The sequence below is a fragment of the Ailuropoda melanoleuca genome, chromosome 14 (assembly GCF_002007445.2).
Source record: "Ailuropoda melanoleuca isolate Jingjing chromosome 14, ASM200744v2, whole genome shotgun sequence".
In the NCBI taxonomy this organism is placed as follows: domain Eukaryota; kingdom Metazoa; phylum Chordata; class Mammalia; order Carnivora; family Ursidae; genus Ailuropoda; species Ailuropoda melanoleuca.
The window spans coordinates 48316644-48344043 of NC_048231.1; the positions used below are offsets into that span (position 1 = coordinate 48316644).

Below are 27400 nucleotides of genomic sequence, written 5' to 3' on the forward strand. Positions count from 1 at the left end.
ATCTGCCAGAAGCTCAGCCCACGTTCCCAACACCACCATCAACAAAGCACGCACACTGAGCCTGTATGTTGCAGAGGAGAGAAAGAAACTTTTTTCAGAAACACCCAGACTGCACGGACCACATGCTATATGATGCTTTTGCTGAAGGGAAAAGAAAGTGTTTTTCCAGAGTGGAGGAGACAAGGAAACAAGAAGTAACAATGTCACTTCCCATTTTGCTCCATGGAAAACCAGCTTGAGTTCTTCCAAGAGGGGATTACTCATTTCCTTGGCACCTGTGACCAGCACTGTTAGGTTGGGTTGCAACATTTGAGCCAGTTGAGATGATGTGGTTCAGGGACAGGTGGAGATGGTTGGAGTTTCCTTTTTTATGAACCAGAAGATAACTGTAGATCCCCTCAGTGGGGTTTGGGTTTATCTGCCCAGCCCAGAGGACCCGTTTCCTGTGGTGGAGCCACACCTATTGGTGCTCCTGGGCTACGCAAGTATGTCCACCTCAGGTAATGAATAGTTTTAATCCCCATCTGCTTTCTCATTTGTTCACCTCCCATACTCCGTGTTTTTCTTTAGGGATCATGTTAGTTTATTTCTTTTGTTTTTCGGTTTGAAAGATAACAAGAACATAACGCAAAGTATAGGATAGAAGAATATAGTAGCAGATTAGTAACTTTCTTATAAAACAATATATTTCAAGTACTCTTAAAGCTGCCTATGAGGCCTTGGGCTTCAAGAAAGGATTATAGTAGTGAGACCTGTTAATTGTTTAAAAAGACAGGGTTCACTTTGTGAATTATAAAATATGAGTTTGCCAGTCCCTTATTCCCAACCTCTATTTAGTGGTTAGAAAATAGCTAGAGACCTGTGATTTTAATATTTTCAAAGCACTACTCCACAATTATTGGGCGGTTTGGACACCAGCTGTCTGCCATGATCTTGTCCACAGCCCCAAGAGCTATGAGCGTTACTTTTTTTTCTAGAAAAATGCAGTAATTCATCAGTGCCAAGCATAGACAGGAAAACAGGTATGTAAATGTGCAAATTAGAAATACCTATTTTGCATTTTGACTTGAACTCATGATGGGAAGTAATTGTACCCCAAATGCCAATTCAGTTTAAGCCAAGCAGAAATATTATTGTGGGAAGTTACTTGGTGAAGACAGTTAAATCATCTGAAACATTGGAGTCCTAGAGCTCTTATGGTAATTTTGAGATGTTAATGGAGCCCATTAGGCAGAGGAGGACTGAAGACAAGTATTACAAACTATGTAGTTGCATAATATATAATGAAAAGTCACAGCTAATCTTTGTAAAATGGTCTGTTCTGTGTTGTCTGTCCTTGCTGTGGGAAGAGTTGTTTTTGTATTTTAAGCTTGTCTGCAAATCCCAAATTCTGAAAAGCAGGAAATTGAAGCTGAAGTATCTAATTCGTTTCATAGAAAGCATATTTTAAAAAGAGTACAAATTGGGTCAAATGAAAACTAAATAAAATCAGCCCCAAAGGGAGTTCCTGCATCCATTACACAAAGCACTTCTTTTGCACGCATCAGGTACAGATTGGGGCTGAGATGCCTCCTGTCTTCATGGGTTTACTCTCTACTGAGAGTGAATCAACAAGGAAGTGTTCAAGTACATAATCCCATTACAGATTGTAATTAGTGCTATGAAGTAAAGAAGCAGGATGGTGAGATAGGAAGTGTATCAGTCACTCTGTGCTGCATAACAATCACAATATTCCAGCGATATACAAAAATCATCATTTCTTGCTCATTCGTGTGTATAGGGGCAGGGAAGTAAGGACATTCTGTCCAGTTTGAAGCATGGCAAAGGCACCGATATCAAACGCTGCTACAAGGTGAGAGAAGCTAGAAAAATGTTTTGCTGTGACCTGGGAAGGCTTCTCATGGGAAGAGACATTTAGATTGAAACTCGAAGGAGGGAAAACAGCCAGTTATGCTAATAGTCTGGATGAGTTTACCACCCAGGAAGTGCAAAACTTCTCAGGTAGTAGAAAGGTTACCTGTTTCCTGAAAGGAAGCCCATGTGGATGATGGAGAATAATATGAGATGAATATGAGAGTGATAAGGAGAAATTGACACTGGGGATCTGTAGACCTTCGTAAGGAGTTGTAATTTCATCCTCAGTGCTATGGGAGGTCTTAAACGGTTTTAAGTAGGGGATTATGTGAGAAGATCAATGTCTTTACAAAACCTCTATCAAAAACACATGGCCAGGGAGTGAGAAAGGGGTGCCAGGGAGGCTCCTTACAAGGCTGTTGCTTTCCATGGTCCAGGACAGAGGTGTTAGTGGCTTGGGCTCCCTGAGAGGTCAGTGCATATGGGGCAGGGGATGGATTAGTGGGCATTTGGGAGGTAACTCAGAGGGTTTCACTGATGGATTGGATGTGGACTATCAAGGAAGCTGAAAAATCAAGAATTTCTCTTCAGTTTTTGCGCTGAACAACTAGATGGATTATGGTGATATTTACTGACATGAAATAAATAGGTAAGAAAGTGTTTTGGGATAGAATTAAGAGATTCACTTTTAACACGTTCTGTTAAAATTAACTGTTATGGGTTGAATTGTGTCTCAAAAAGATGTGATGAAATCTTAACCTGCAGTACCTTGGGATGTGACCTTATTTTTTTTTAAGATGTATTTATCTATTTTAGAGATAGATAGAGAGAGAGAGAGAGAGAATGAGCTGGGGTAGGAGTAGAGGGAGAAAGACAGGCAGACTCCCCACTGAGCGCAGAGCCCAGTGCAGGGCCCAATCCCATGACCCTGAGGTCATGCTCTGAGCTGAAATCAAGAGTCGGATGCTCAACTGACTGAGCTACCCAGGTGCCCCAGTATGTGACCTTATTTGGAAACTGGATTATTGCATATGTTATTAGTCAAGATGAAGTCATATTGGAGTAGGATGGGCCCTAATCCAATATGACTGGTGTCCTTACAAGAAAAGAGAGAGACATGGACACACGCACACACAGTATCTCATGACTGAGACAGAGATCACAGTGAGGCAGGTGAAGACAAGGAACATCAGGCTTGCTGGCCACCCCAGAAGCTGGAAGAGACATGGGACAATTCTACCCTAGAGCTTTCAGAGAATCATGGCTGACAACTTGACTGCAGATGTCCAGCTTCCAGGACTGTGAGGCAATAAATTTCTGTTGTTTTAGGCCACTCGGTTTGTAGTACTTTATTATGGTGGCCACAAGAAGCTAATATAATGCTGTAGCAGGTGGTTTGATACAAAAGTTTCTATCAAAGAGGTCTGAATCTGAGGATGAAAAGAATCCGTCAGTGCAGAGGCCCTAAGGGAGAATGTTCCAGGCAGAGTAAAGAGCACTCGTTTGGGCAGCATGTTGCTATCTCACTTAAATCCAGCATCATTATGTGGTACAACTGTCAGAAACACTGAGAAAATAAACAGAAATGAGATTTTATAGCATGCTTCCCATCCCCAAAATGATTGAAATAGATATTATATTATATTATAAATACCCAATGAATATAAATAAAAAGCATTCATGCTTTAATAACGATTGGTTACTTGCAATAAAACGTATTATGGTGAAAGTCATTTGCACTTCCACAGACTATTAAAAAATACCACCTTTTCCAGAACTGGTAAGTGACATAGAGGTTATCTCTGGAAGAACTCTCTTCTTAATGCTGAGTTCTCTTCTTACTCACCATGAAGAAGTCACTTCATTTCTACTTAAACACTTCCTGTCAGATAAGGAGCTTATTGACTTCCAGGCAGCCCAACCATTTGACATTTAGAAGTTTTGACCTAGAGAGCAAAACACATCTCTTGATGACTTCAGCAACTTTCCTGAGTTACGGTTCTTTGAAAAATCTCAAAGTTAAATTCCATTTCTCAGCACCCGGAAAGCCATTTAGATGTGTCAGTGTCACTTTCTGGTAAGAATTTTCCCTATCTTGGTGTGCCTGAGTCTTCCATCCAAGGTTTTTTCTGGCTCCCACCAACTCTCAGGCACCCTGACCCTCCCTTCAGCTCCCCAGCATTTCTCCCAACTCTGTGCTTAAACATCATCAGGTCAGAGTGTCCGCGTTAAAGATCAATAGTGAGGGGAGAAGGAGATAACAAAAGGCTTTGAGCATGAAACAATGAACTTTTCCCATGTACAGAATTCAAAAGAAAAAGCTAAATAAATATATAAAATCTGCATGCACTTGGACAAAAACTGGAAGGGAATATGCCTCTAATGAAAATATACCATATACCTGGATGCAGTTTTTATAATCAAAAGTGATCTTCTGGGTTCCAGTGTCTGTTTTCACCCACTTTTGTTTTTGCCCTTTCTGGAGCTCAACGCTATGCAACTTTTGTGTCTCTTTCTTTGTCACCTGATCCCTTGTTTTTGTGCAGACCTTGTTGCCTGTTTTTGATGAACTTACTCACTACATTTTTTTCAGGCTTTATCCTCTGTTGAGTGCTTTGGTCTCCCAAGTTCTTGTGGAGGCTCCCCAGAGTTCACTTTCTCTCCTGGGCCTTGAATTGTCTGGGCTTCTGTTTGTTTGTTTAATACCCTTTATCCTCACTATGGCTTCCATGTTTCCTTTACTCTCTCTGTGCCCTGTTTTCTGTACCTTCATTGTTCACATCTGTCCAGTTATTACGATCAGATTCACTGTCATTCTATCTGGCCCATTTTGGCCACTCGACCTCTGTTTTTCTGCCTGTGGGAGTCCAGCTCCCTAGAGAGTCATCAAAGGCTCATTTCCTTCCTCCTGCTCACAGTACTGATTACATTTGCTACATGGAGGCATAAACATAGGTTAATAAAAGTTTCTGTTGTTCTTGTTGGCTTTGGTGTACCAGAATGNGTGTACCAGAATAATGGGAAAGAGGGAAAGAAAAACTGAAGGAGGTGAGGAAGGAAAGAACAGTGAAGGCCAGAAGGAAGAGGGAGCATGTCACCAGCACTGTCTGACTCATAGTTATTTGTCACTAATGCAGAGTCAATTTTCAAAGACTGAAATTGTGACTGAAACAAGGAAATGTAACAATATAGTTGGAAAGGTTTCCATCTTCAAAATCATTTCTGAAATATGAAATTGGACACACATATATCCACCATCAGTTCTGAGTGAAACTGTATATCTTCAGGGTTTTTCATGTGTGTGTCTGGGTTTTAACTTTTCATAAGAAATTCAAGTCTGCTATGGAGGGCCATGCAAGGAAACAGAAATGAAGTATTATACACGCCAGGTTTTTGTTTTTTATTTTATTTTATTTTATTTTTCCATTCTGTAGCTTCAGGTACGTAAGAATTGTGCCCTGTTCCCCTCAAGGTCAAACAACCAAGTGAAGTGAACCAGGTGGGAAAAGTGATAAATCTTTATTGCCAGAGAATATTCTTTTTTGATTTCTAGATGAAATCAGGGAGGTTTGGTGATGCTGGGACTCTGAGGCTTCGGAGACTGGCCCAGGTGTCTGTCGTTTGGATTTATGCCAGCACCTGAAGAAGTTGATGGGGCCTCCAAATTGCTAATGCCAAAAGATGCTGTGGGTTTCATTAGGGACCAAGTAGATGGTCTCTCTATTCATGACCCGATAAAGCATCATTTACCTTTTGTTCCTCTGGGTTTCTTAGCCCGCTTGCCATGTTCTTAAAGTCACACTAATTCTCTGGTATCACTTATATAAAACGGGAGAATTTTGGAACTTTGTGTTTTTGAATGACCTCTATTTGAGGAGAAATAACACATTGGAGGATTGAAAGAGTACAGTCTTGGGCATCATCCAGCTGTTAGAAGTCTCTTTAACAAGTTTTATCTAAGTGTTAGGTTTCCCATGTCACCACTTTAAAGAGATCATTTGGTTTCTGATTGAGGCCCACATCAGACCACCCACATGGACTATAATGCTCCTAATGAATGAGGATGTTGCATCCCATTGTTCACCATTAGGTGGTTAGCTCTGGAACTGATAGGGGTAGCAGCTAGTCCAGCTGCCCTATTCACAGTCTCCCAGATTGCTTAAAAACAAAGACTTTTCCTGGTCTGTGGATGATCTTGAATTAGTGACTAAAGTATAATAGAAAATGGTACAGTCAAGGTCAAATGTTGATGAAACCTATTGTTTCCTACTGCTGCTGTAACAAGTTAACACAAACTTCGTGTGAAACAACATAAATATATTCTCTTATGGTTCTGGAGGTCCGAAGTCTGAAGTGGGCTTAAAATTAAGGGCTCTAGTGCTTCCTTGAGGCTCAGGAGAAAACCCATTTTCTTGTCATTTTCAGCTTCTAGAAGCTTTCAGGGCTTTTTTTTAGGGGGGGTGGCTCATGGCCCCTTTCATCTTCAAAGCCAGCAATGGCTGGTTGAGTCTTTCTCATGATACCATCTCTTTTCTGCCTTCATCTTAACCTGGCAAGCGCCTTTGCAGTGACACTGGGCTCTCCAGGATAATTCAAGCTCATGTCCCTATCTTTAACTTAATCACATCTGTAAAGTCCTTTTTGCCAAGTAGGGAAACGTATTTTCAGATTCTGGGTTTTAGGGTGTGGGCAACCTCAAGGGCCATTATTTTGTCAAATAACTTTTCAAATGGATAGTGAAGAAATTAAAGATTTAATCAGAAAATTTTAGAATATATGAATAACATAATGTTTTGAAAGAATGTACTGATAACCAGTGCCAATGTAAGTCAAATTAAATATTACATTAGTTTACAGACTAATGGATAGAAAAGGATGGCCATCCATTTTCTGGATTAAAGATGTTTTCATTTGCATGNTTGCAGTGACACTGGGCTCTCCAGGATAATTCAAGCTCATCTCCCTATCTTTAACTTAATCACATCTGCAAAGTCCTTTTTGCCAAGTAGGGAAACGTATTTTCAGATTCTGGGTTTTAGGGTGTGGGCAACCTCAAGGGCCATTATTTTGTCAAATAACTTTTCAAATGGATAGTGAAGAAATTAAAGATTTAATCAGAAAATTTTAGAATATATGAATAACATAATGTTTTGAAAGAATGTACTGATAACCAGTGCCAATGTAAGTCAAATTAAATATTACATTAGTTTACAGACTAATGGATAGAAAAGGATGGCCATCCATTTTCTGGTTTAAAGATGTTTTCCTTTGCATAGTGTGATATAATGAGGAATGCAAAAAGAAATCACCTTAAATCACCAAGCGAGCTGTCAGCCTAGCATGTACAGTGAAAATCAGACATTTACATTTAAATTGCTCATACAAGTTTTTGCCTCTTTAATTATTAAATAGAAATGAAGCCTAATTAAGGTTGTTAGCATCTAGAGGAGTTTAATAGGCTTTTCAGAGTGTCTGTGGAGATTAGATATGAGATGAGTAAGGACTGAACGGGCGGTATGTGTCCTAGGTGCTGGGAATATGGATGATTCCTGTACCTTAATTTGAGGATGTGTGGTACTTAAGAAAAAAACCCTGCTCATTAAACATTGTGGGTAGATGATTTAGCTCACATTTAGATGTCTAATGGAGCACTTAAGGCAGTCAAAGAAGAGGCTGAAAATGATTTTCTAAAGTTACAAGTAACAATCATTCAGGTTTATATACTTTTGAAATTATTTTACCTTCAAGAATAAAACACAACCTAAAACTTTTTTTTTTAAAGATTTTATTTATTTATTCGACAGAGATAGAGACAGCCAGCGAGAGAGGGAACACAAGCAGGGGGAGTGGGAGAGGAAGAAGCTGGCTCATAGCTGAGGAGCCTGATGTGGGGCTCGATCCCATAATGCCGGGATCACGCCCTGAGCCGAAGGCAGACGCTTAACCGCTGTGCCACCCAGGCACCCCTAAAACTTTTTTCTTTCCTTTTGCTAAGGGACTATACAATGAAATCAATTGGTAACATACCTGTTTTCAATTATATGCACGTTTATATTTAGTTTTTTTGGTGGTCCCAGGTATATCAAGGATTGCAAGAGAATGCAAGTCGAAGAGTAGTTAACTGCCTGTCTGAAGGTGGTTTCTTCTAAGGCAGTGTGATAGGGGCTCTCTAGCTGTGGATCTTCCTGATGAAANTGGTTTCTTCTAAGGCAGTGTGATACGGGCTCTCTAGCTGTGGATCTTCCCGATGAAGTTGTAGCAGCTGAGTGAAGGGAAATAAATGTGCTAGAAAAGAAATAGGCACGCCCAGTGTGGTTTTTAATATTCTATTTAAAATAGAATTCTAATTCTATTATATGTAAAATACTTAAATTACCTAGCATATTTAAAATATAAACATTGTGCTAATACATGCAGTAATAAGGTCTTTATTAGCTTTGGGAAAGAAATATTTAAATGTGAGTTTCATTATACTACAAAAGTAAAAGGATTAGCATGCACTCATGCTCTGATTTACATAAGAGAAAAAAGTCCAACTTAGGTGTAGTAGATTCCAATTACTAGGAGAGATTAATTTGATACTGATGCTTCTAACCTTAACTCCATTTTTCAATCATTGGTAATATAATTGAATTAAGACCCTTGTTTAAAAAACACTTATAGGAAACATAGAACATGTGTAAATAAATCCTTGTCAAACATATGGATGAATGAATAAAGAAATAAAAGATTTAATTTGAAAATTCAAACGCCAAAGAGACAAATGTATTTATTTTAAAAGTTCCTAAGTCCTTCATCCTTGCAGTTTATAGGAAGGTCCTTGCATGTTATGGCTAAGGGACTGGATGTAGCAACTTGCAGTTAGGGGCTGTGCCTTCTCTTTTTTCACACTATGAAACATAGTGTCTTATCTACTATAAATGTACAATGAATAGATATTGAATGAACAAATACAGTGCATTAAAAACTAACATTTTAGCTATTTGTTGATTCAATAGGAAGACCTTTATAATAATATACTTATTCTCTTAAAAAATATTGATTAGGCTTCCTCTTTAANCCTCTTTAGGCCAAGTACATCTTTGCACTAAGCATATGAACACATAGAAAATAAGCAAGAGCCCCATCTTCATGGCAGTTATCATGAAGGCAAAATAATAGTCATTGTATTAGATTTTTATATTATTAAAGACCCACAGGTAACCATTTGTAGTTTCATTTTTCTCCATTTCTTTCAGAAACACTCATTCCAAGTTGGTGAGTTTTTCCAAGAAAACAGCTAGAGGTTAATGAAGATAAATGAGGGTTAGTGTGTAAAGACCCTTTGAATCTGGTGACTTGATTCATGCACACTTACAGTGAAGATGCTTTTCATTGGTACATTTCTGTCCTCAGAGATTTTATTGATGTCTATGAAGTGCATGGTGTCAGATTCTGGCCTTCCAGGGGATTGTGTGATTAAGTGTCTGTCATTCCTGCATTGTATACAGCATACCATCCTTCTCAGAGCATTTTACAAGCATTAAATCAATGTGTTATTCAAGGCAGGTGCAATGGTATTTGGTACATATTTATTGACTTAAAGATATGTAACACTTTAGTGGAGGATCTATTGATTAAGAACATCTTGAAGGTTCAGGAAAGTTCCTTCATAATCTTTATCTTTTCATGGAGTGCCCACAGATACCCATTTGCTAGGGCAGCTATAACAAAGTGTCACAGCTCTGGAGACTGGAAGTCCAAGATCAAGGTGTCAGAACTGGTTGGTTTCTTCTGAGACCACTCTCCTTGGCTTGTTGATGGCCGTCTTCTCCCTGAGTCTTCACATGGTCTGCCCTTTGTGTGTGTCTGTGTCCTGATCTCTACTTGTAAGGATACCACCCACCCCCTGCCACCCTACCCCAGACCTCATTTTAATTTATAGGAAACATTACCTTTTGTTAAAACCTATCTCCAAATATGGTCACAGTCTGAGGTACTGGGCATTAGGGCCTCACCATAAGCATTTGAAGGGGGACAAAATTCAGCCCACATTTATTTTTACAGTGCTCTATTTATATTATTATTCTGTATGAATACAACTGAAGTTTAAAAATCTTTAAAAATTAAGACCTATTAAGACCTCTAAAACACTTCCACAGGCTAACTCAACCAGTCTACTTGCCCAGCCAGGTATAACCTTACCTCATCCAGAACTTTCTGCACAGTAGTTCTCAGCCCCAGCTTACTGTCGAATTGCCTAGGGATCCTTGACAACAAACCCATGATTTAACCTGTCCCAGAGCAATGTAATCATAAGCTCTGGCTATTCTGTTTGCAAAGGCCCACAAGTAGCTTTAATGACCTCTGTGGATCCCTGCACCCTTCAGCACTTAGTTTAAAATTATTTCATTAGAACCCTTGGCATACATCATCCAGTTAAATGACAATTACACCTCAAGAGCCACCAACCACAATTTCTGCATTGAGGCAACCTTCAATTTGATGTAGTAAGAGAGTGTGTCACAGAGATTCTGAAGGACTTGAGCAAAATCACATAATTAGTTGTGTAGCAAATTTAATCCTCAATACAGTGTAAGGGATAATAAGAAGTTAATAAAAACAATCACCATTGCATGAAAAAGTTTCTATGACCATTACCCTATTGAATTAATCAGCTGAAAATTTTATTATCATCAGTAATGGGAGGGCTCTAAAATACTTATGATCTTTAATTAAGTTTGTGAAAAACAGCACACATTTCTTTGAGCCTTAAGCCTTTAGAACACATTGTCACCCCCTCTACCCTTAAATCAACTCAGCCTTTCAGAAATGTGAGTGGTTCCAGGGCAGTAACTGTGTGTTGTTCACCCTTGTCACTATAGCAACCAGTATAATGCTGATATAGTATGCAGCTAGCAAATGCTAGAATGGTTGAGGGAATGAGTAAAAGATATGCAAAGGATGGAATTTTGGACCATAAAAGTGATTTGGAATCCAGATAATCAGAGCTAAAGGACCAGAGGTATCAGTGATCAAGGTCAAAAGCCAGGCTATTTTGCAGAAGCCAGTGAGCCCAATAAAAAGTGGAGCCCAGGGTCTAGCCAAATACAGATGTGCATAGGAAAACAGTTGAGGAACTGGGAAAGTCATCACTGAGTCGTGAACTCTGCAGGTGGCCGGGAAGGAAGGCAGCCACAAGAATTAACTAGCCCTTGCAGTAGGAGCTAACTAAGATAAGGGCATGCATTTGGAATTGACTTTGATGTTTGTTGGTTGGACAGAACCCAGTTTTCTGGTGTGGTTGGCCTGTTTTTAGTGCAGAGACAGCATCTTGGGTGATTAGCACAAGGTCACTGCTATGGCTGGCATGTGTATTATAGGCACAAAAGGCAAAGGTAGTTTGGTCATTTTCCAAATGATCTGGCAAAAAGGATACTTTTTTAAGGGGACATTTCTAAATTCAGGGAATTTGATGTCCACAAAGTGATTGAGGGGAACAACTATTGGAAAAGGGATTCCCAGGTTTAGAGATTACTCTGAAGTACACATTGTACTTGCCAAGTGAGGAGGAAGATGTGCCCACTGAAGGCAGTGGGAACCAATGAGACTCTGTCTGACATAAGTTGGTGTAGGTGAGGGGCAGAGTTTTCTATTTACTCACACACTTACCACTTCTGTATTCTTCATTCCTTCCCATACATAGGAGTTCCCAGGTAGTGTGATTTTCCTTTCCTGGAGAATTTTTAGCATTCTTGATAGTATAGGTTTGTTGGTTGTGAATCCTGTTGGTTTTTGTTTATCTAAAAGTGTCTTCATGTTTGCCTTCACTTTTAAAGGATAGCTTCACTAGATATAGAACTTTTAGTTGAAAGACTTTTCTCTCTCTGCTTCTGTATGATAAATATGTCATTCTAATATCTTCTAGCTTCCATAGTTGTTGATGTCCATCATAAATCTTGTGATTGTTCACCCTTACTTAATATCTTTTTCTCTGGCTCCTTTAAACATTTTCTCTTTATCTTCGACTCTCAGTAATTTGACTGTGATGCATCCCACAGTGAGTTCATTGAGATTTTAAATCTTTAGGAAGGGTAAGAATTGACTGGAAAGGGCATGAAGAACATTTTGGGTGGTGTAAATATTCTAGCTCTTGTCACAGTGGTCTCACAAATGGAAACATTTGCCAAAACTCATTGAATCTTATACTAAATACCGATGTATTTCAATCATAAGCTCTGGCTATTCTGTTTTCAAAGGCCCACAAGCAGCTTTAATGACCTCTGTGGATCCCTGCACCCTTCAGCACTTAGTTAAAAATTATTTTATTAGAGCCCTTCGCATACATCATCCAGTTAAATGACAATTACACCTCAAGAGCCACCAACCACAATTTCTGCATTGAGGCAACCTTCAATTTGATGTAGTAAGAGAGTGTGTCACAGAGATTCTGAAGGACTTGAGCAAAATCACATAAGTAGTTGTGTAGAAAATTGAATCCTCAATACAGTATAAGGGATAATAAGAAGTTAATAAAACAATCACCATTGCATGAAAAAGTTTCTGTGACCATTACCCTATTGAATTAATCAGCTGAAAATTTTATTATTATCAGTAATGGGAGGGCTCTAAAATACTTATGATCTTTAATTAAGTTTGTGAAAAACAGCCCACATTTCTTTGAGCCTTAAACCTTTAGAACACTTTGTCACCCCCTCTACCCTTAAATCAACTCAGCCTTTCAGAAATGTGAGTGGTTCCAGGGCAGTAACTGTGTGTTGTTCACCCTTGTCATTATAGCAACCAGTATAATGCTGATATTGTATGCAGCTAGCAAATGCTAGAATGGTTGAAGGAATGAGTAAAAGATATGCAAAGGATGGAATTTTGGACCATAAAAGTGATTTGGAATCCAGATAATCAGAGCTAGAGGACCAGAGGTATCAGTGATCAAGGTCAAAAGCCGGGCTATTTTGCAGAAGCCAGTGAGCCCAATAAAAAGTGGAGCCCAGGGGCTAGCCAAATACAGATGTGCATAGGAAAACAGTTGAGGAACTGGGAAAGTCATCACCGAATCGTGAACTCTGCAGGTGGCTGGGAAGAAAGGCAGCCACAAGAATTAACTAGCCATTGCAGTAGGAGCTAACTAAGATAAGGGCATGCATTTGGAATTGACTTTGATGTTTGTTGGTTGGACAGAACCCAGTTTTCTGGTGTGGTTGGCCTGTTTTTAGTGCAGAGACAGCATCTTGGGTGATTAGCACAAGGTCACTGCTATGGCTGGCATGTGTATTATAGGCACAAAAGGCAAAGGTAGTTTGGTCATTTTCCAAATGATCTGGCAAAAAGGATACTTTTTTAAGGGGACATTTCCAAATTCAGGGAATTTGATGCCCACAAAGTGATTGAGGGGAAAAATTATTGGAAAGGGGATTCCCAGGTTTAGAGATTACTCTGAAGATACATGTATCACCCTTTTGTCAAGTACACATTGTACTTGCCAAGTGAGGAGGAAGATGTGCCCGCTGAAGGCAGTGGGAACCAATGAGACTCTGTCTGACATAAGCTGGTGTAGGTGAGGGGCAGAGTTTTCTATTTACTCACATACTTACCACTTCTGTATTCTTCATTCCTTCCCGTACATAGGAGTTCCCCGGTAGTGTGATTTTCCTTCCCTGAAGAATTTTTAGCATTCTTGATAGTATAGGTTTGTTGGTCGTGAATCCTCTTGGTTTTTGTTTATCTAAAAGTGTCTTCATGTTTGCCTTCACTTTTAAAGGATAGCTTCACTAGATATAGAACTTTTAGTTGAAAGACTTTTCTCTCTCTGCTTCTGTATAATAAATATGTCATTCCAATATCTTCTAGCTTCCATAGTTGTTGTTGATGTCCATCATAAATCTTGTGATTGTTCACCCTTACTTAATATCTTTTTCTCTGGCTCCTTTAAACATTTTCTCTTTATCTTTGACTCTCAGTAATTTGACTGTGATGCATCCCACAGTGACTTCTCTTTGAGCTTATTATGCTTAGAGTTCATTGAGATTTTAAATATTTAGGAAGGGTAAGAATTGACTGGAAAGGGCATGAAGAACATTTTGGGTGGTGTAAATGTTCTAGCTCTTGTCACAGTGGTTTCACAAATGGAAACATTTGCCAAAACTCATTGAATCTTATACTAAATACCGATGTATTTCACTTTATTCAGTTTAGACAAATGACTTAGAGCTTTTATGTTTTTTTTTAAAGTGTAACTTATGGGAGCTAGACGTATCTTCTCTAATAATTGAGTCTATTATGACTAAATGGGGGAATTCAATTTACTATTTTGTTTCTGAGGACACTTTTAAAATCTCTGCACATATATTTTTCTTCTAAATTATAAAAGTCCTGGTTAAAATGAAAAAAAAGGTAATATAATAAAAAATACTTTAAGATCATTTTTTAGACTATTCAGGAAGGATCTTCATACTAAGAAATACGCTCAAGAGTCAACAGATAAAACTAGAAGGGAAGCATCTTAAGAACGTGTGTGTGTGAGAGAGAGAGAGAATGGGAAAGGAAGGAAGGAATGAAGGAGGGATGGAGGCAAGGAAAGAGGGAGGAAAGGAGGAAAGAAAGGAGGGAAGGAAGGAATAAAGAGAGGAAGGAAGGGATTGAGGAAAAGGATGAATGAACTTGAAAATGATGGGAAGGAGGGATCTGAGGATTTGGCCACTCTGTTTCATAGCAGGTGTAGGAGTGTGAATGTGAATGCAAGGCCAATAAGCTAGGTAGGTAAATTTGTGAATGAATTTAACTATGAGGAGACAAGTTCTGTCTATTCCCTTCCTTTCCATATGCTCATGTCCTGCATCCTTCAATCTTTTATCCTGGTGAAGGTTAAAGATTTTACATTTGTGTCCCCCACATGGCTGTGTTAACACCTGTAAATCAACAAATGACTTATTATGTTCACCTGTTACATTTCATTCATTTGCTCATTCATTCAACCAATAGTTATTTTGTGCTAACTATCTGCTAAGCACTTTTCTATGCATCAGGGGTAGAGTGATAACCAAGCAGGAGAAACAGGATCTTGGACTTGTGAAGTTTACATTTGAGCTAGAGATAGAGAAAGAGAGAATAAAAAAAGAAATAAAATAAAGTAATTTCAAGTACTGAGGTGTGCAAAGGAAGGTAACATCAGCACCCAGGGAGATGGTGTCCACTTTACCTTGCAGGACCAGGGAAGGTTTAAACATCTGAACTGACACCTGAGCAAAAGGAAGGAGAGAGGCATGCACAATCTAAAAAGAGAAATTGCATTGTCTTCTTGCCAGTTTTATAGACAAATGAAACATACCCTTGTAGCAATGGCAAAAAATTAATTAAAAGGTTGATTTTTGAACATGTGCTAGGCTCTTCCTGGGAGAGATATTGAGGATAATATGTGCCTTTTACTAGACACCCCCCTTTGTAGATGAGTCATCCCTCTGGTGCTTGTGAGCACAAACAACCAACAGAAGGCAGTGCTGGCTGACAGCTTCCCTGCGTGGCTCCCACAGCCTGAGATGGAAGCTCAGGGATGGGGAGCGTAAACATTGCAGGTCACAAGGCAGTTAGTCATAGCGACCTGGTGCATGTTCACTGTGGGGAAAATGAGCTGATAATAGCACAGAAGTCTCTCTTGATGAGCGGCCAGGACAGAAAGACCCTCCTGGCCAACTAATCTGGGCAACTTATACCGATGGAAAAGCAGACCGGGAAAAAGCGTGATGAAGGAGGAGAGCAGCTGGGAACACGCTGACAGTCACTAATCTCCACCTGCCTTTGATGAACGTCACTCTCCACTTCACGCCCCGAGCTTCCGAATCTCTATCAACATGAAGCTGAAGGCAATAACTCCTTTCTACATGTATTCATGCCTGACAATACATGTGGAACTAAACCAGACTTCTTGAAGAGATGTGAAAGAAAAAAGGGACAAAGGCAAAGTTATATGGGGTCTAAGAGAAAGAAGTGTAGCAGAAGAGACTTTTTTTTNTTTTTTTTTTCAGAATTGAATTCACTGTTTTCCTAAAGGAATTGCAGAATAACTCTGTGCATAAAACATCTAAAGCTAATTGCTGGAAGAATGCTCCGCAGGGAGTGAGCCTGCCTTGACGGGGAATGGACTCAATAACCTAATTGTTTTCTCCCATTCATTACCATTTGTAGGTCCCTTGGTGCCAAATTTGCAAACTGGCCTAGTAAAATAACAAGAAGTATGCAGACTTCTTGTTGGCTTGATGCGAAACATTCTTGCCAACATATATTGAGATCAGTACACAAGGACCACCTTTTCTCATTTATGGGATTTTCATTTATTATGTCCTTTCAGGAGCCATTTAATGGGGACTCTTATGTGAAAAGCGCTGTGCCAGACACTTGGGAGTGTCTAGAGAGGTGCGATATTTGGCTCCTACCTTCAAGGAACTTATAGTCTGGTCAACATTAGGAAATGCACAAATCAATTATCTGGAGCAAGATGTTGGAAAGGACTTCTCTGTCAAAACTGCTTCGTGGTGAATGCAGTGAGGATCGGGGAAGCACACAATTCTGAAGGGCACTTTTTCTTTCCTGGAAAAACAAATTCTTGAGATAATTGAAGTTCTTAGAAATGAGACCATTCATAAGTTCAGAATTTCCTTAAAATTCTATCTTCTGATTTTGACAGCTTTATCTGCAGAGCAGATTTTTCTTGTGTACTACTTGTTTATTTTGCATTTTCTTCCTTCCACATCCTCTCCAACTGAAAGGAAATGTATGGACATCAAACCATACTGCTCGTAGTTTGAATCTTCTAAAAAATGACTAAGGCTTTTTATTCCCACATGGCATCTCCCTGATATAGATGAGTTGCCATGTCATTTCTTTGGCTAAATGTGGGGGGACAACAGTCCGGAAAATCTGTGAAGTCCCAGGACCACAGGTGGAATGGGGCAGAATCTGGTAAATATCTAAGTTCCTGTCTTATTCTGAAATTTGCATGATTTTCATCCAGAGAGAACCAGGGAGCAGTGTAGCTGGCCTCCTGCCTCCAGTGCTCAGAGGTGTCACTGCTAACCGCTCCCCACCCTATGCACCATATATAGGTCCCTGGGAGCTAGCAGGGGCATGGGCAAGACACATCTGCAACCAGAAGATGTTTGCAGTCGGGGAGTTTCTATGGTGGACAGGCCTGCACTCCCACCCTATACTTCTCAGGCCGTAGCAGAAAGACGTGGAAACCATCCATTGTTTAGAATCAGAGTTGCCAATGTCATAGCAAGGTTTAAAACACAAAAATGTAAAAGCTCCAAAAAATATTGACTGTTCTCTCTCTTCTCTTTGTCCTATAATTTGTTTACTGAATTGGCAAAAAGCCCCAATTCAGAGGTTTCATTTTAACATGAAAGCTTTTCTCAGAGCTCTAGTAAATAGCATCCATATTCTTGAATCTCCCTGCATCCTTCAGCCTCCAAGTGCTCTCCCCTCCAGAAGGAAGACCTGGAAGGACAAGGACAAGGCTTATCACTGGGGTGGCTCGGCAGAAGGCCGAGCGACTTCCTGTCTCCAGTGTTTGGATCTCCGCCCTTGACTTCATGCAGAGAGACACTGGCCATTCCACGAGGAAGCCCCAGTGCTCACTACACTTGGAAATGCCTTCCTCTGTGTGAGTGGGACTGGTTAATCAATTGATCTTACTAAAGGAAATTCTTCATATCCACATTGGATGTTTGTATTGGCCTGGTCTCTGCCAAGCCTGCCTGTGGAGGCCATGAGAATGTGCAAGGAAAGCCATTTTATTTGGGTGCTTGAGTTATACAATTTCCCTCCTTTCCATAGTTCAGCTTATGAGACCTCAGCAGGAATTTGAGCGTGTTTATACAAGGCTCTCTGTATATGAATACATTTCTACCTGAATATCTTTTTTTTTCCTTCTAATAAAACATCACAACAGAACAACTACCTCCTGATATTAAGAACTTGGCATATATTTACAACTTCCACTCTGATTTCTGGGCTGACTTCCTTTTGGAAATGGTGAAATCAGAGAAAGTGAAAGTGTGTATGGAGGTCTTGTCCAGGGAACAAACCACGTGGGCACAGGCAGTGAAGGCAGGTGCTTACCACCTGGTGTGAATGAGTCATACTGCGCTTTGTTACTTCTCCATTATTGGGGAATGACCTTCAGACATCACAGCATCTGTAGAATGCCTACTAGAAAATTTCTCGAACATCACGGAATCTGTGGAATGCCTACTAGAAAATTTCTTGAACTTCAAACACAGTCCTTTTTGTTTCTCTATACTTATGAACATTTTGCCTTCCAGTGTGCTTGCTTCTGCTAGAGCAGGGGCCAGAAAACTGCAACCTACAGGCCAAGACAGTCTCAATCCACCACTGTTTTTATATGACTTGTGAGTTAATTTAAATGGTTGAAAAAAATCAACATTATTTCCTGACATATGAAAATTATGGGACATTCAAATTTCAGTCTCCATAAATAACATTCTACTAGAATACAGCCATTACTAATGTGTTTGTGTATTGTCTGTGACTGCTTTTGTACTACAATGGCAGACTTGTGTCCTTGCTTAAAATATTTACTGTCCAGCCTTCAGAGATGGAGGACCTAGAGTTTTCAGTTCTGCTGAAAGTTTGGCTTCTTGCCAACTCTCTATGTTCATTTACCTGCACAGTTGACCATTGGACAACACAGGCTTGGAACTGCCCAGGCCTATGTAAATGTTGTTCTTTTTTCAGTAAATATGGTACAGTATAGTAGATGTATTTTCTCTTTTTTATGATTTTTATTTTTTAAAGACTTACTTATGATTATTATTATTATTTAGATTTTATTTATTTGACAGAGAGAGAAAGGAGGGGAGAGAGCACACAAGCAGGGGGAGCGGCAGGCAGAGGGAGGGGGAGAAGCAGGCTCCCTGATGAGCAGAGAGCCCAGATGCAGGGCTCCGTCCCAGGACCCTGAGATCGTGACCTGAGCCAAACGTAGACTCTTAACCAACTGAGCCACCCAGGTGTCCCTGTTCTATTTATTTTTAGCGAGAGAAAGCAAGAGAGAGCATGCATGAGCTGGGGGAGGGGCAGAGGGAAAGAATCTCAAGGAGACTCACCACTGAGCACAGATCCTGACCTGGGACTCCATTCCACGACCCTGAGATCATGACTTAAGCCAAAATCAAGAGTTGGATGCTCAACTGACTGAGCCACACAATTGCCCCTATGATTTTCTTAATATNAATTTTCTTAATATCATTTTCTTTTCTCTAGCTTACTTTACTGTAAGTATACAAGATATAATATGTATAAGATATAAAATATGTGTTAATCAGCTGTTTATATTGTCAGTAAGGTTTCTGGTCAACAGTAGGCTATTAGTAGTGATATTTGTGGGGAGTCAAAACTTACATGTGAATTTTTCACTGTGTGAAAAGAGTCTATATCTTTTTACAAAAATGGTTTCTAATTAATTTAAGAAAAATGTCATTTCCAATTTCTTTTGAATTCTCATTATCTTTATGATGTACCTAGCATATTTTCTGCTTCTCAGTAACATGTATGATCACAAGGGTACAATATGCCTTGTTCTATCCAAAGACTCTGAGGTTTTTAACAAGATGTCTCTCATACAGTAGTTATGAGACAATGGTTTGTCTCATGAATAAATTCACAGATAAATGGAAGGCAGTTCATCAAATATTTCTTCCACAGTTTCTGCTGCTCTTCTGGAATCCCTGACAGTCTATGTTGAGTTTTTCAATCTGTCCTCCATGTCTACCAACTGCTGTTTTGCATGTTCTTTTTTAACCTTGTTCTGAGTTCTGGGTGAGCTCCTCAGTCTTGTCATCCAGTTCACTAAATTTATCTCTGTCTCCACCAGATCTAGGGAGTAGCTTCCCTATTGATCTATTTAACTAGTTAAATGACTATATTTTAACTTTCTAAGATGTTTGGGTGCCGTTTTTCAGGGTTATCTATTTTATTTCATTTCTTCTATCTTTGAAAAAACAATTTCTTGTCCCCTTTTCAGGATTTACTTTATTTATCTTTTTGGAGAACCCCAAGAAACTGAGTTTAAAGTCATTTTCAGTATGTTGCATAATTTTTCACTTTACCTTTGGTGAATTCATGTTTCTTCATGTGTTTTGAATTACAGTTCATTTACTCATGCTGAATGAGAAGGCTTCCTTGGTCTCAGCCCCTCCCTCTCTTTCTTGGTCTGGTTCTAGCTCTCTCCTTCTCTTCATCCTTCATGCTCATATTTCTTTCTAAAGCTTTTCACTTGCTCCCACCTGGACCCATGGGATCCCAGTGGAGACTGAGATCTGTCCTGTGATGACATTGGGGATTTGGGCTTTCCAGGTGTGTGGTCACAATCCATATTCTCCCTCTTCCCTAAGCACACAGCTCCTTGTAAACTATAAATCACAAAGTAGTCAGGAGCAGATTTTTTCCCAGCACCCTTTTAAAATCTGAGGAGCTATAACCCAAACCCTTGTTTTGATCAGGCTTCTTAATGAAGGCTTCCTTGCTTATACCAAGCATGTAATTAGATGTTCATCATGAAGGCAACTTTGATTTTTTTTTTTTGCCTGCTTCAAGAGCAGCCTACACTAGGCTTTGCATTTTTCTACTAGTTTTGCTCTTTAGAGGTGATTATCTTCAACTGGTATCTGGTTATGTCTTCTTGACCATCAGCTTCATAATTTACCTATTACAGTTGACCCTTGAACAATGAAGGGGTTAGGAGCATTGCTGGCCTCCACCCCGCGCCGTATAGTGGAAAATCCACCAGTAACTTTTGACTCCCCAAAACGTAACTACCAATAACATACTATTGACAGGAAGCCTTACTTATAACAAGTCGATTAGCACATATTTTGTATGTTACAGTATTACACATTGTATTACAATAAAGTAAGCCAGAGAAGAAAACATATTGATAAGAAAATCGTAAGAAAGAGAAAATATATTTATAGTGCTTTATGTATATTTATTGAAAGAAAATCCAGGGATAGGCAGGCCAGGCTCAGACAAGTGCAGGGGCAGTGATGGGTCCCACCGCAGGATGGCATGGCGATGTTTGGCAGCCAGGGGGCCTTGACTTAGCTGCCAGGGAAGGACTGCAGTCAGGGACAGCTGCCGTATGTGCCTGGAGGTGACCACCAACAACGGGTGGCCATCAGCAACCAAGGTCACATGTGAGTGCACTGGCCTTTGGAGGTGGGGCAGGGACCAACGTGGGGAGGGGCTGTCTGTGCTATGCATTGTGCCATCCCTGCCCTCTGGGTAAGTTCCGGTGCTTCAGCCCAGCCTCCTGCCTGCCAGCCCTGGTGCTCACCCCTACCACCCCATCAATACATGGGGTGACCTGTAGCCCTGTCAGGTCCTGCCCTCACCTAGGCCACCCAGGGTGCCTCTTGGATCCTCATAGGGCAGCAGGCACGGCCTCTGTGCAGATCGCCTTCTGTTGGATTCTATGGAGACTGGAGAGTGGGCAGCTGTAAAGAAATGCTTTCTGGCTTTTGCTGTCAACTCTTAAAAAAACCTGTGTATGTGTTTAGGGCAAAGGAAGTACCTCAAAGCGAGAATTGCACTCTCCCCTGCAAGTCCCAAGCCCCGGTGTTTTCTGGAGTGAGAAAGCTCTGCTGCTACATGCTCTGAATTCTGCTTCTTGCCCCAGATATTTAGCCATGAGGTACCTGTTAAGCTTGAGATCTATGCTTGGAGTGATCCCTGCCTTCAGGACGTTTCTGCTATATCTGAGGACAATGAATGTCTAGAACAAGATGACCTAGTTGCCCTGTGGGGTATTGCCCCTACCCCCTCCATGATGGTGGCACTGATCCCCCCAGGATCCTGAAGAGTTGACTCATGACTACTCACAGCAACCATTGTCTTCAATTGTAGCAAGCTGCCCTGTTCGTGTAACACCCATCTCTGGGGACAGCCCACATCCAATTTCTAGCCACTGATGGGGTTAAGTGGGATAGACAGCCTCAGCCCTCTTGCCTCAATTCTGGACAGTTGTGAAGAGCCATTCCAGCTCCAAAGCTCTGTAAAGACCCTCTGAGGGCTCCACTGCAAATGCATCCCCAGTCCAGCTTCTCCCCCAGCTCAGTCCTGCCTCCCTCACCCCCCTATTGATGGTGTTGCCAAGAGCCCTCTCCAGTAACTTCCTGTACATCAATCTCAATCTGAGTCTTTTCCTGGTGACCCAGCCTAGAATAGCAACTAATATGATAAGATATATATTTCCCAGTGTCAGATAAAGACATTATACAATATAGGACTCCGAAGGAGGTCTCTTTGGGTCAGAGTAGTAAGGAACGATATAGAAGACATGAGACCTGGTCATGAATGATAAAATTAGAAGGAAGAATGGAGTGGACATTTGTGATGCTGGCAGCTTCAAGTCCTTTTCCTAGTTCCTCACTTATCATTCTTCTATGTGCCCAGAACACCATTTTTCTTTCTGCGCAATTTTTCTCTCTGATTATATCAGTTCATTGTGGGGAACCTTTAGGCAGAAATTATAATACTTTAAAAATTATTAAATAATAGCATATAAAGCCAAGGTAATAAATGATGGATCCAAATGGGAAGGCAGAGGGGAAAAAATCTTTTTTTTTTTTTTGGCTCCAACAATATGTCAATAAAAAAATTGGAAATAGAAAATTGAGCTTTTGCAAGGGAGGATTAAGAGGTGGGTGTGGTGGGGAATTCCAAGTCCCACTTGGAGACAGGCAGTGGAAGATTTTAGTCCAATATGTGAAGGTGGAGAGAACTCTGAAGGAAATGATCTGTCATTCATTCTTCCATTGGCTTTGTAGTGTTCCCAGAAAGACTCTCTTGCTCTTTTTAGCAAGAAAGGGTTTGAGGAGTGCTGGAATGATGATCTCAATAAGATTTCAAATGGAATTATGTAGTAGACATGTATTTCTTCTCTCCATTTGTATTAATTTGATACTAATGAAATGGCCATTCCTGTAGATCAAAATGGTTAGTATTAGCAAGTTCATGTTCTCAACCTAAAATCTTGACTTCTTAGTTGATTTTGAAGTCCCAGCACACTCTTTCCAGCTAATAGGTATCTATATTTAACCTCATTTTAAATTGAAAAGAAAAATCTCAGTTTTACTTATCAACTTGCTTTTCATTTGTTCTATCTGGAGCATAAAATTGTGGGAACTCCTTTAACTACAAATATTTGCTTCTTAAGGTATTTTTGCCTAGATACCATGTACATTGGCTACATGGTATTTCTATGAGAGTTTTTCTAAGTAAGTTGCAAATAAATAATAAAATATATTGGGGGTATAAGCTGAAGACTTTAAAATATATAGAGAACTCTTCAAATTCTGTCTTTATGCAGAATTTGCATTCAATTCATTAACTTCCCTATAAACCCATACCAACGAAACTTCTTGCTGTTTCACTTTCACCAAGAAGAAAATGACCACAAGGCTCAGAGCTCTCCTTTAAGAATGTCTAGATTTATAGAATGCCTTACTTTTTTTTAAGAATATTTTTAAAAATTTTTTTATTTGAGAGAGAGAGAGGGAGAGAAAGCATGAGCAGGGGGTGGGGGGCAGGGAAGAGGGATAAGTAGGCTCCCCACTGAGCACAGAGCCCAACATCGGACCCTCACAGGACTCCAGGACCATGACCCTAGCCAAAGGCGGATGCCTAACCATCTGAGCCACCCAGTTGCTCCTGGAATGCCTTATTTCTTAAGTGGAAAATTTCAAAATTAGCTTACACATCTTAGCACAATCATAAGAAACACGGATCTTCCACATTTGCATGTTACATTTCAAATCCCCTGAAAGCTAGAGAATTGAAAATGTTGGCTAAGGCAATAACCTCTGAATTACTTTCAAAACTGTAATAAATTATTATTCCTATATTTTGATTTATATCTAGTTACCTTTATATCTGTGTTTAAATCCCAGTTCCTTGATGAAATTCATAAAGTGATAATTGTCTTTTTTTAAGCTCTATTTGTGGAAATATATGACAAATAAACAGAATTTATTTATTTTTATCAAATTAAAGTTTATTGGAAAAAAACCTGTTTTCTCCCTGTTTTATATTTCTTCTGATAGCACTGAATTTCTTCTAACTTCACATTGTAATAATTAGAGAAATATATTGTATAAATGCACAGTTTGGTATTCTGTCATTCTGGCCATAAATTGTTCATTTTGTAAATCTGCTATTTGGGTACTTTTGCAAATCGTCTTGAAGATAGCATATGTATTTTTAATCTTTTTTAAATATATGTCCCATATTCTTATGTTTCTAATTATGAGTGATTATTTATTAGGTGACAAATTTTTGGATATTTCATATTTCTTGTACAAAAAAGAGTGACTACACAAAACACATGGGCAATGTAATACCCTCAATTATTTCTGCACACACAAAATATGTCCAAAGCCATAAAAACCAGGAATCATTCCTAGAAATGCCATGACTTAAATGAAGCATGGTTATAATGAAGTGTGTGTGTTTGTGTGTGTGTGCCTGTGTGTGTGTGAAAACAAACACCTTTTTTAAAATGTTTTTTTATTACATTATGTTAGTCACCATACAGTACATCCCTGCTTTCTGATGTAAAGTTCAATGATTCATTAGTTGCGTATAACACCCAGTGCGCCATGCAATACGTGCCCTCCTTACTACCCATCACCAGCCTATCCCATTCCCCCAACCCCCTCTCCTCTGAAGCCCTCAGTTTGTTTCCCAGAGGCCATAGTCTCTCATGCTTCATTCCCCCTTCTGATTCCCCCTCTTATCCCTTTCTTCCCCTACCGATCTTCCTATTCTCATGTTCCATAGATGAGAAAAATCATATGATAATTGTCTTTCTCTGCTTGACTTATTTCACTTAGCATTATCTCCTCCAGTGCCGTCCATGTTGCAGCAAATGTTGAGAGTTCGTTCCTTCTGATAGCTGAGTAATATTCCATTGTATATATGGACCACAGCTTCTTAATCCAGTCATCTGTTGAAGGGCATCTCAGTTCCTTCCACAATTTAGCTATTGTGGACAATGCTGCTATGAACATTGGGGTGCATATGGCCCTTCTCTTCGCTACGTCTGTATCTTTGGGGTAAATACCCAGTAGTGCAATGGCTGGGTCATAGGGTAGCTCAATTTTTAACTTTTTAAGGGACCTCCACACTGTTTTCCAGAGTGGCTGTACCAACTTGCATTCCCACCAACAATGTAGGAGGGATCCCCTTTCTCCACATCCTCTCCAACAATTGTTGTTTCTTGCCTTGTCTATCTTTGCCATTCTAACTGGCGTAAGGTGGTATCTCAGTGTGGTTTTGATTTGAATTTCCCTGATGGCTAATGATTTTGAACATTTTTTCATGTGTCTGTTAGCCATTTGTATGTCTTCATTGGAAAAGTGTCTGTTCATATCTTCTGCCCATTTTATGATTTGTTTATCTCTTTCTCACGTATTGAGTTTGAGAAGTTCTTTGTAGATCTTGGATACCAGTCTATTATCTGTAGTATCATTTGCAAATATATTCTCCCATTCCGTGGGCTGCCTCTTAGTTTTTTTGACTGTTTCCTTGGCTGTGCAGAAGCTTTTTATCCTGATAAAGTCCCATAAGTTCATTTTATCTTTTGTTTCTCTTGCCTTTGGATGTGTGTCATGAAAAAGGTTGCTCTGGCCGATGTCGTAGAGGTTGCTGCCTATGTTCTCCTCTAGGATTTTGATGGATTCCTGTCTCACANACATTCATTTGGAGTTTATTTTTGTGTATGGTGTTAGAGAGTGGTCAAGTTTCATTCTTTTGCATGTAGCTGTCCAATTTTCCCAGCACCATTTATTGAAGAGACTGTCTTTTTTCCACCGGATGTTTTTTCCTGCTTTATCAAAGATTAGTTGCCCAAAGAGCCGAGGGTCCATTTCTGGGTTCTCTATTCTGTTCCATTGGTCGATGTGTCTGTTTTTGTGCCAGTACCATGCTGTCTTTGTGATCACAGCTTTGTAGTACAGCTCGAAATCTGGCACTGTGATGCCCCCAGCTTTGTTTTTCCTTTTCAACAGTTCCTTGGGGATTCAGGGCCTTTTCTGGTTCCATACAAATTTAAGGACTATTTGTTCCAGTTCTTTGAAAAATGTCCTCGGTATTTTGATCGGGATAGCATTGAAAGTGTAGATTGCTCTGGGTAGTATGGACATTTTAACTATGTTAATTCTTCCAATCCATGAGCATGGAATATTTTTCCATCTTTTTATGTCTTCCTCAATATCTTTCAAAAGTGATCTATAGTTTCTAGCATATAGGTCCTTTACGTCTCTGGTTAAGTTAATTCCAAGGTAACGCATGGTTTTTGGTGTTATTGTAAATGGGATGGATTCCCTAATTTCTCTTTCTTCAGTCTCATTATTCGTGTATAGAAATGCAACTGATTTCTGAGCATGGATTTTGTATCCCGCCACATTACTGAATTGCTCTGTAACTTCTAATAGTCTGGGAGTGGATTCTTTTGGGTTTTCCATAGAGAGTATCATGTCATCTGTGAAGAGAGACATTTTGACTTCTTCTTTGCCGGATTTGGATACCTTTGATCCCTTTTTGTTGTCTGATTGCTGTTGCAAGGACTTCTAGTACTATGCTGAATAATAGTGGTGAGAGTGGGCATCCTTGTCGTGTTCCTGATCTTAAGGGAAAGGCTTCCAGCTTTTCCCCATTGAGAATGATATTTGCTGTAGGCTTTTCATAGATGGTTTTTATGAGATTGAGGAATATACCCTCTATCTCTACACTCTGAAGGGTTTTAATTGGGAAAGAATGCTGTATTTTGTCAAATGCTTTTTCTGCATCTATTGAGTGAATCATATGATTTTTGAATTTTTCCTTCTGGAAAAAATCTATGCCACTGATTGATTTGCAAATGTTGAACCAGCTTGAATCCCAGGGATAAATCCTACTTGATCATGATGGATAATCCTTTTAATGTCCTGTTGGATTCTATTAGCGAGGATCTTGTAGAGGATTTTGGTGTCCATATTCATTAGGGAAAATTGGTCTGTAATTTTCCTTTTTGATGGGGTCTTTGCATGGTTTGGGGATGAAGGTAATATTGGCCTCAGAGAATGAGTTTGGTAGCTTTCCTTCTGTTTCTATTTTTTGAAATAGCTTTAGGAGAATAGGTATTATTTCTTCTTTGAATGNGGAGAATAGGTATTATTTTTTCTTTGAATGTTTGGTAGAATTCCCCAGGAAAACCATCCGGGCCTGGAGTTTTGTTTTTTGGAAAGTTGTTTATCACTGTTTCAAACTCTTCATAATTAATAGGCCTGTTTAAAAAAATCAATTTCTTCCTGTTTCATCTTGGTAGTTTATAGGTTTCCAGGAAGTCCTCCATCTCATCCAGAGTGCTTAATTTATTGGCATAAAGCTGCTGATAAAAGTTTCTAATAATCCTTCCAGTTTTCTTGGTGTTGGTTGTGACCTCTCCTTTTTCATTCATAATTTTATTAATTTGGATCCTTTCTCTATTCTTTTG

The 27400-nt window shown here is 39.6% G+C and overlaps 1 protein-coding gene across 1 annotated transcript in view; it reads left to right on the forward strand.

The window, feature by feature from the left end:
* PIEZO2 (piezo type mechanosensitive ion channel component 2) overlaps positions 1-27400 on the forward strand; it is a 351612-nt gene that overhangs the window by 41663 nt on the left and 282549 nt on the right. The window contains exon 5 of the mRNA XM_034642188.1: positions 1781-1852. Within this exon, the coding sequence (XP_034498079.1) occupies positions 1781-1852 (72 nt within the window). The remainder of the gene's footprint in view (positions 1-1780; positions 1853-27400) is intronic.